The sequence below is a fragment of the Microtus oregoni genome, unplaced genomic scaffold (assembly GCF_018167655.1).
Source record: "Microtus oregoni isolate MIOR12 unplaced genomic scaffold, Mior012 000015F_ref0000493, whole genome shotgun sequence".
In the NCBI taxonomy this organism is placed as follows: domain Eukaryota; kingdom Metazoa; phylum Chordata; class Mammalia; order Rodentia; family Cricetidae; genus Microtus; species Microtus oregoni.
In genome coordinates this window covers 27,849,375-27,858,630 of record NW_024543074.1, presented here as the reverse complement: position 1 = coordinate 27,858,630, position 9,256 = coordinate 27,849,375, and the positions used below count along the sequence as shown (strand labels likewise).

Sequence of the window (9,256 nt, the reverse complement as noted above, 5' to 3'; positions counted from 1 at the left end):
CAGAACTCTTCTTGTCTCGGGCGAGGCTCGTCTAATTTGGGGACCTTGTTTTACTTCATTGTAACTGGGTCCTCAAGAAAATCAAAGAAGTCCTCCTTTCCAGTTCCCCTCTCACTGCCTCCAGGCTCTTTAATAACAGAACAGAAAGAACACAAGACCAGGGTCCGGCTGTGAGGGTATGGGACCGTTGGGTAGGAACTCAAGTAGGCTGTAATCAACAGTTAGGGTTAGGAGAGGGAACAACCATCTTGCCGCCAGCAGTGAGGAGAGTCTCGCGCTTGGATTGGTCTGGAAGCTTGGGCATGGATGATTTTCCACTACTCCTCAGACTCCAGCTCCATCCTCTGAGGATTGTAAGTGGGGTTCCTCCTGGCTGTAACAGTGCTGTGGGCCAGAGAGCTTAGCCGCCCAGAGGCATAAGTCCCCCCCTGGCCTAAGGGGGTCCAGGGAGACCAAAGCAGCTGTGGATGAGAAAAATAGAAGGGGGGAGGGGCAAAAATGGAAAAACAGTTCTCCACATTTCCTAATGGCCAAATTCAGGCACGCCCCGCTCCCCAAGCTCGGGTTCATGACTACTTTTCGTTTTTAAATTCAGCTATTCAACAGCTCTTGGCTTGTGCCGCCCCCCCCATTCGAGATTATGAATTGATATCACCCTCCACCCTACCCCTACCAAATTCATCTCCAATCATACCTGATCCCTGGGAGTGACAAAATAATTCTCTTCCTGTGGATCGGTTCCCCTCTCTTCTTCCACGTCAAGGTATTCAGTAGTGCTGAGGAATCCATAGCCCTCTTCAGGTACTTGGGGGAGCTCAGATGGAACCTCAGAGCTTCCCCACTGGGCCTTCTTTAGTCTGTGGAGACATTAGGTTTACGAGAAAGGGGCCTGGAGTCAGGCTTCCAGCTTCTACATTCTTCCCCCTTCTGGTCTGAAGTACTTCCTGCTGAGACTCAGGTGGATAGGTGGTACCATTTGACTTTTTGCTCTCCACAGACAGAAGAATTTTCAGTTCAGGGGCCTGTCAGCGACCCCTAATTTCCCCCATTCAGTGATGTGCTCTCTAGTCATCATGGCCCATTTCACTTATCTTCAATCCCTCAATTGCTTCTTTCATATTATAGAAATTATGTTTGAGGACCAGCAAGATGACTTAGCAGATAAAGGTATTTGCCACCAACTTGATGGTCTAAGTCAGGCCCAGATGATGGAAGAAGAGGACCAGTTCCCATAAATTATTCTCTGATCTCCACACACATGCTGTGACATGCAGTACATATGTACATACATAATTAAATGCAACCAGGGGCATGGTTCCTTTTCAAGTACCAATGAATTCTCTCAAAGCTCTCACCTTTCTTCAGTTCAAATTACCCTCCACCAATCCCTGCCTTGCTCCCAGAGGCCAGACACCATGCCTCCTTACTCGTTGATGATTCTCTGTCGCCTCCTCAGGTCCTCCAGGTGATAGGTAACAGCTCTAACACGGGCCGGAATGTTTCCAGGGCCCGTCTGCATTCTTTCCAAATGCAGCTTCTTTCGTTTTCTTCTCCAGAGCTTTGCAGGAGGAGGAAGCCCCTCAAGAGGGTGCAGGCCAGGCTGCGAGCACCCAATGGTCCTCTGTGCCAAGGAGGAAGAACAGTTGCTAAATGGGTGGACAAATGTGGGTTTCCGGGAAATTTAGGCTGAACTAGAAAATCTGGGGTCTTTGGAAACTGGGTCTGATTTGGAAAACAGGATGCTTGGTTTACAGTAAACAGGGCCTGCTTAGATACTGGTTGGGAAATACCAGAGAAAAAGGGTAATAAGGACAGGAAGGCAGCAAGCACACTCTAACAGAAGGTTGAGGAGCAGGGCTTGTTATACCAGCATTGGTGGAATGTACTGTTCTTCCATCCAGTTGGAGCTGAGAAGAACAAAAATAGGAGCTGGAGTCAGAAAGGACACCCCAATAAACACCACTTCTCTCACAAACTCTCCAACCTCCTGTTGGAGCTACAGTTTCATCAAAGTGGGAAATGGCCTCCAAACATGGGCTCATTGCTGTAAGGATGCACGAGTCTTAAAAACAGTAGAGCCTCACCTTCCCACCTCCAGCTTCAGCTTTCTGCTCTACTCACCTGGACCTTCGGCTAAGATTCTCCCAGAAGGTGTCTCCGTAAGGCTGAGACATTGGTCTGCTACTCTGGGAGGGCTGGCTGCAGCGAGAGGATCGGCTGACCACCCTGGAACTCCTGAGAGGAGAACAAGGTAGGCTCACGTCTCAGAGCAGTGTTAACCCGTGGGTCGCAGCCCCTTTCACAGGGGTTGCCTAAGACCATTGGAAAACACAAAAATAAGTAAATAAAATTATTTTAAAAGGGAAGGCTTTGGTTACTCAGGTGATTTTGATAGACAAGGTTCCTTTAAGTTAATGAAGATCCATGAGAGAAACCCTGTTTACTGTGTCTTATGTATCGAAGAACGATCAATAGCCTTGTATGCAGGGTGTAGGAGCTATGTGTGAACAGTGCTTATTACTTCCTTGTCCCCAGATTGAATGATGCTTAATTTTCTGATTTTTTTTGTTTGTTTTGAGAGACAGGGTCTCACTATGTAGTTCTGGCTGTTCTGGAACTTGCTATATAGACCAGTCTGTCTCTGAACTCACAGAAGTCTGCCTGCCTCTGAGTGCTGGGATTAAAGGTGTGCACCATCATGCCTGGCCCAACTTCCTAGTCTTTAACTGAAATATCAGGGAGTCTTTTATATTCTTCACTTCTATCTGTCTGTAGGTGGTTTCATTCAATTTCATGACTTTAAATACTCCAGCATACTAATACTCCAAAATCTGTTCAGCCCGATTCCTTCTTAGGCTCCACCCAACATCTTCTCAGCCTTCAACCTGATAAAAGATATACCCCATATGCCTAGCTGCTATGGCCCAAAACTTCCTATGGTATATTTCCCCTCATTTCCTGTATCTAATCCATTGGCCAATCCAGTGAGCTGTATATCTGAAAAATACACAGATTTGACCACTGTTTCCATGTTCATTCTCATATTGCAATCACCTATCATCTTTCTCTCCTTGGACTATGGCAATGGTCTCTCTATTTTGCTCTCCCTATTTCTATTATTATTATTACTTTAAAAATTTAGCCAGGCAGTGGTGGTGAATACCTTTGATCCCAGAACTCAGAAGGCAGAGGCAGGTGGATCTTTGAGTTTGAAGTCAGCCTGGTCTACAGAGTGAGTTCCAGGACAGCTAGGGCTCCACAAAGAGACCCTGTCTCAAAAAGCCAAAAAAAATTAATTTTTATTTTTATTTCATATTGTATGTATGCTTTGCCTGTATGTGTGTCTGTGTATCATGTACATGCAGTGCCCACAGAGCCTGGAAGAGTGTATCAGATGCCATATGGGTGTTGGGAACTGAATCTGGGTCTTTGGAAGAGCAGCCAGCACTCTTAATCACTGAGACATCCCAAAAGCCCCAGTCCTTTTTATTTTATTTTATTTTTTTTTGGTTTTTCGAGACAGGGTTTCTCTGTGGCTTTGGAGCCTGTCCTGGAACTAGCTCTGTAGACCAGGCTGGTCTCGAACTCACAGAGATCCGCCTGCCTCTGCCTCCCGAGTGCTGGGATTAAAGGCGTGCGCCACCACCGCCGGGCAATCCTTTTTATTTTTAAGGATGTATTTTTTTTTTATTTTATGTGTTTGGATGTTTGCTTGCATATATATATATATGTGGGCACATTCATGCAGTGCCCACAGAGACAGGAAGAGGGCATTGGATCCTCTAGACATGGAGTTACACACAGTTTTTTTTTAAAATATTTATTTATTTATTATGTATACAATATTCTGTCTGTGTGTATGTCTGCAGGCCAGAAGAGGGCACCAGACCTCATTACAGATGGTTGTGAGCCACCATGTGGTTGCCGGGAATTGAACTCAGGACCTTTGGAAGAGCAGGCAATGCTCTTAACCACTGAGCCATCTCTCCAGCCCCGTTACACACAGTTTTTAGCTGCCATGTGCATGTTGGGAATTGAATCCAGATCCAGCAAATACTCTTAACTGCTTGAGCCATCTCTTCAGCCCCTGCTTCACTTCTTATTCCCCTCTCCCCAATTCTACTACACAGATCAGGATAAAGTAATCTTTTTTCTCTATCTCTGCCTCCTGAGTCCAGCAAAAATAATCCTTTGTATCGTATTGGCTTAGTGGTTAAGAGTATTTATTGCTCTTTCAGAGAACTGAAGTTGAGTTCCCAGAACTCATATCAGACAGCTCACAACTGCCCCTAAACTCTACCTTTAGGAGATCCAACACTCTCTGGTGAATGTGTATAATCTCAGCACTTGGGAGACGATGACAGGAGGGTCAGGAGTTCAAAATCATCCTTTTCTACATAGTAAGTATGAGGCTAGCCTAAACTGTATAAGACCCCACTTCTAAAACAAACAAAGGGGCTGGAGATACGGCTTAGAGATGCTTCCTGTTCAATCATGAGCACCCATGTAACAAGCTAGTATCCCCACACACCTGTGACCCTACCTCTGAAGGGTCAGAGACAGGACTGCCGGGGTGTGCAGACTTCCACTCTGAGAAAATGTGAACACCAGGTTTAGAGGGAGACGCTGCCTAAAGGAAGATATGGCTTGACTGGAGAGATAGCTCAGTGGTTAAAAGTACTTGTTGCTCTTGCAGAGGACCCAGGTTAGGTTCCCAGAACCCACATGGTACACTGTCAAAACACTCATACACATAAAATAAGGTTAATAAAATCTTTAAAAAATTTAGAGAAGAGTAAGTAGCAAATGATAGAGGATACTCACACCTTCTGGCATCCATGTGTGCAACATGGTGCACACACCTGCTCATATATGTGTGCATAAACTCACACACACACACACAAATAAATTATTTTTTAAAAACTAAGGGGGAGCTGGGCAGTGGTGGCACAGTTCTCAGGAGGCAGAGGCAGGCAGATCTCTGTGAGTTCAAGGTCAGCCTGGTCTACAGAGCTAGTTCCAGGATAGGCTCCAAAAACCACAGAGAAACCCTGTGTTGAAAAACCAAAAAAAAAAAAAAAAAACAAAAAAATAAAAAAAACCAAAAACTGTTGGGGCTAGAGAGCTGGCTCAGTGGTTAAGAGCACACATACTGGTCTGGCAGAAGACCTGAGTTCGTTCCCCATCACCCATGTCAGCAGGCTCAAAACTCCCTGTAACTCTTTTTCTAGGACAGCCCAAGCCTTCTTCTGGCCTCCATGGACAATTTAAAATAAAGTAATAATAGTAAACCATTTATTGAATAATTAACAAACCATCCATCTCCTAAACATGGACACTGAGGTTCCTGTTCTTTCTTACTCCACTCCTTTCTGAAAAGAATCCAACTCTTCCCTCCAATCCATCCTTATCCTTCCCACCCAACAGGGAGGACTCACTTGGCAAAAGGGAGGATGTTGTTGCCATCTTCCTGTCCCTCCATGACTGGACTTAGCTGGGTAGCAGGACTGGATATCCTCCTTGGTGCTGGGAGGATAATGGGTAATGAATCATTCACTCATGTAATAGCTGTAGACCAGACCATGAACAAGTGTAGAGATTGGAAAGGGACCAAACATGCTGAAAAAAGAGAGCTTCATAACCCTAAGAGAGACGATAGTGCTGTGCTATTAACTGAACATGTGAAGTTGGAGACAACAACAGCAGGAAAGGTGGGTGATATCAAGGAGAATATTTCCTGGAGCTAAACGTATAGCGTAAATGAAAATTACAGATGCAAGTTAAGTTACTTGTAATACAAGATGATGGAACTAAAAGCACGACAGGTGGAAGCCAGATGGGGCAGAGCCCTTTGGCAACAGTTGGACTAGAACTGGCGACTGGGGACAGAGAAGTGGAGGAATTGGGGGTTGGTAATAAATTGGATATGAAAGGTTAGCGAAACCATAGGAGAAATGACAACAAAAGGAAGCAACTGAGAGGGTCTGCACCAGTGGTTTTCAACCTGTGGGTCGCGGTCTACACCATTCTCAGCCCGTGGGTCATGATCCCCTGGGGGGGGGAGTCCAATGATCTTTTCACAGCTGTAATCAAGACCATCAAAAAACATATATATACACTATGATTAATCACAGTGCCAAGATTACACTTATGAAGTAGCAACAAAATTTTATGGTTGGGGGATTGCCATAGCATGAGGGACTGTATTCAAGGGTCACGTTAGGAAGGTTGAGGGCCATTGGTCTATAGTAAAGTGAACAGTGAAGTCAGTTGCACAGAAACTCTCTTGAGAAATCTGTATCCATACTTGGGTGTATATGTATTCCTGAGCTCTTCTTTCTTCCAAGACTTACTAATTTTTGATTTCTGTGTATATATGTGAGCCTTATGAGTTTATGTTTACTTTGTGCATGCAGGAGCTGGAGGAGGGCAGAAGACAACCTTTGCAGAAGCAGTAAGGGCTCTTACTCACGGAGTCAACTCTTCAGTACCTGCCCTTTTTCTTTTAATGCCTATGGTTAAATCTATTTTAGAACCTTTTCTGTTTGTTTGTTTGTTTTTGTTTTCGAGCTAGAGTTTCTCTGTGTAGTCCTGGCTGTCCTGAAACTCACTTTATAGACCAGGCTGGCCTCATCCCCACAGAGATCCGCCTGCCTCTGCCTCCTGAGTGCTAGTATTAAAGGCATGTGCCACCACCACCCGGCACAGAACCTTTTCTTAATAAACTCCACTTGTGGGACTGGAGAGATGGCTCAGCTCCTAAGAAAACTCGTTGCTCCTGCAGAGGACCTGGGCTCAGTTCCCAGAACCCACATGGTGGTTCATAAAAATCTGTAACGTCATCTAACACCCTTTTCTAACCTTTGTAGGCACCAGGAACACACATGGCTCACATATGTACATGCAAACAAAACACACATAAAAATGAAATAAATAAAACCTCAGTTGCACTTAGCTAGCATTTGGGACAGATGACCTAGATATGGTGAAAGGTGTGTGTGGGGGTGTGATTGTATAGAAAAAATTTAAAATACTCGCTATGAAGGCTAGAGAGATGGCTCAGTCTTTAAGAGAGCTTGCTGCTCTTGCAGAGGACTGAGTTTGGTACCCAGCAGCCATGTCATACAGCTCACAACCACCAGTAACTCTGGCTCTAGAGCATCTGATTTCCTTTTCTGACCTCCACAAGCACCCACATCCTCAGTGGATCCTCATGCACAAACATGAGCACACACATAATTAATTTAAACTAATTGTTTTTTCTCTTTTTCAAGACAGGGTTTTTCCGTGTAGCCCTGGCTGTCCTGGAACTCACTGTGTAGACTAGGTTGGCCTCAAACTCAGAGATCTGCCTGCCTCTGTCTCCCAAATGCTGGGATTAAAAGTGTGTGCCACCACTCCACAGCTTAAAAATAAAACCTTAAAAAAATATAATAGATATGGACCAAGGAGCTGGTTCAATGATAAAAATGCTTGCTACCTCAGCCTGATGACCTGAGTTTGATCCCTGATCTGACTTCTACACACACACACACACACACACACACACACTAAACAATACTTATTTTTTAAAAGAATATTACAAAAACACAGAAAAATAAAATAAATGAAGAAATATTAGATAAAAGCCATCTAAATTATAATCCTAAGCACTCAGGAGGCTCATGAAGGAGCAAAATGAGTTTGAGTCCAACCTAGTTTATAACAGCAAGACTTTGTACAAATCAAAACATATAAGAAAGCTAGGGAGGCCAGACGGTAGTGGCACACTCCTTTAATCCCAGCACTCAGGAGGCAGAGGCAGGTAGATCTCTGTGAGTTCGAACCGACCTGGTCTACATGTTCCAGGTCAGGCTCTAAAGCTACCGAGAAACCCTGTCTCAAAAAACCGAAAAGAAAAGAAAAGAAAGAAAAAAGCTAGGGAGGCAATGGAGATGTGGTTCAGGGGCAGAGCAGCTTGCCTGCACGACCAAGGCTCTGGGAACCCCGACCAATAAACTACTATGTCAGTTAGGAGTGCCTGCAGACCTGCATAAAGGACAGAGAGAGCCAATCTGAATGTGTCAGAAGCAAAGGGTAGCCAAAGGTGAGTTAGGCATAGTTTTGCAATCCTGGGATTCCAGCATTCAGGAAGTTAATTCAGGATTGAGAGTTTAAATCCGGACTGGGGTATGGGTTACAAAGAGAGACCCAATATAAAAGCCATAAAATCAGTAAGGGTAGCTAGACGGAGCTGAAAATGGTTGTGGAAGATAAAAGACAAAAGGAGTGTTCTCGAAGTGGCAGATGGGATAGAGTTGGGCTGAGAGTGCATGTGAGGTCAAAATTGGACGTCCTGAGTTGGAAGGGGGTCTAGAACTAGGGGCGCAATTGGGAACTGAGGGGCATGCGGCCTTCGGATAGTTAGGCCTGAGTGGGTGACCTGGATCTAAGGGGCCGGGCGGATTGAGGCAGTCAGACAGAATCAAGTTGACCAAGGGATCATCAAGACCTTGGCAGCAAGACACAGCTAAGAGGGTAGATGGGCATCTGACGGATGATGCCCTGGCTGAGGAGCCTGGCGGTGGAAGCCTTGGTGCCAGGAGGGAAGGACCAAGGCCCGAGGGTGTGGTTGGGCCTGAGGGGGCTGAGGCGACCTTTGGCAGGTAGATCGGGGCCCACAGCCAAACCTTTGGCAATAAGCAGGAGGGCATAGGAGGGGCCGTGGGGTAGTGAGCCTATGAAGCGGAGGGGCAGGCGCAGACCAGGCTGGGTGGGCAGGGGTCTCCTGCCCTCAGAAGGCAGCTGCGGCCTAAGAAGACACCTGAGGCTGAGGGGCTGACTGGGGCTGAGGCGGCGGTCGGGGACTCAAACTTGAAAGCTATCTGGGAAGAGAGCATCGAGCGGCTACGCCGGCGACGCCTGCATTTGGCCCCATCACCTGAGGCAACTGCGAAGCGAATTCTGGAACCTCAGGTCGGGCAGGAAGGAACTCCGTAGGGACCGTACGGACCGTAGTCGCTCCGCTCGCCTCGCTAGCCTGAAGGCCGGGCTGACCGGACGGCCTCCTGGGCGTGGTCTACCGACAAGCCCCGCCTTCTAGGAGCGCCTCTGACGGCGGCGACGTGCGCGGCTCCGACCTCAGTCCCCTCGGGGGTCCGCCCCCACCTTCTCCGGCTCCTGTGGAGCGATAGTTTTCCCACGTTCCGGCGTTCTGCTTTCCCTGTGTGTCCGCAGCGCGCTTTCCCTGTGTCTGCCCGGTGGGCCCTACTGTCAG

General features: G+C 46.6%; 1 protein-coding gene across 2 annotated transcripts; it reads right to left on the bottom strand.

Annotated features, from left to right (window-relative positions):
• Window positions 1-306: 306 nt before the first annotated feature.
• Inca1 (inhibitor of CDK, cyclin A1 interacting protein 1) lies at window positions 307-9,060 on the bottom strand. 2 transcript variants are annotated; one of them, XM_041664829.1, is made up of 7 exons: window positions 8,921-9,042; window positions 5,439-5,526; window positions 2,122-2,235; window positions 1,868-1,907; window positions 1,428-1,621; window positions 695-857; window positions 307-461 (listed from the first exon to the last, which is right to left on the bottom strand). In XM_041664829.1, exons 2-7 carry the CDS (start codon window positions 5,480-5,482, stop codon window positions 318-320), a joined length of 699 nt encoding a protein of 232 aa, XP_041520763.1. In that variant the 5' UTR covers window positions 5,483-5,526; window positions 8,921-9,042; the 3' UTR covers window positions 307-317. The 2 variants fall into 2 exon arrangements, with proteins under 2 accessions (XP_041520763.1, XP_041520764.1); XM_041664830.1 differs by lacking the exon at window positions 5,439-5,526 and having other exon boundaries at window positions 8,921-9,060.
• Between the last annotated feature and the right edge of the window lie 196 nt (window positions 9,061-9,256).

Bases quoted from the DNA above. Each gene is read 5' to 3' on its own strand.
- Inca1 (XM_041664829.1), bottom strand. From the start codon at position 5,482: ATGGAGGGACAGGAAGATGGCAACAACATCCTCCCTTTTGCCAA. The intron at 2,236-5,438 runs GTGAGTCCTCCC...TTCTCCTCTCAG, and splicing joins AACATCCTCCCTTTTGCCAA to GAGTTCCAGGGTGGTCAGCC. The intron at 1,622-1,867 runs GTATAACAAGCC...TCCTTGGCACAG, and splicing joins AGTACATTCCACCAATGCTG to AGGACCATTGGGTGCTCGCA.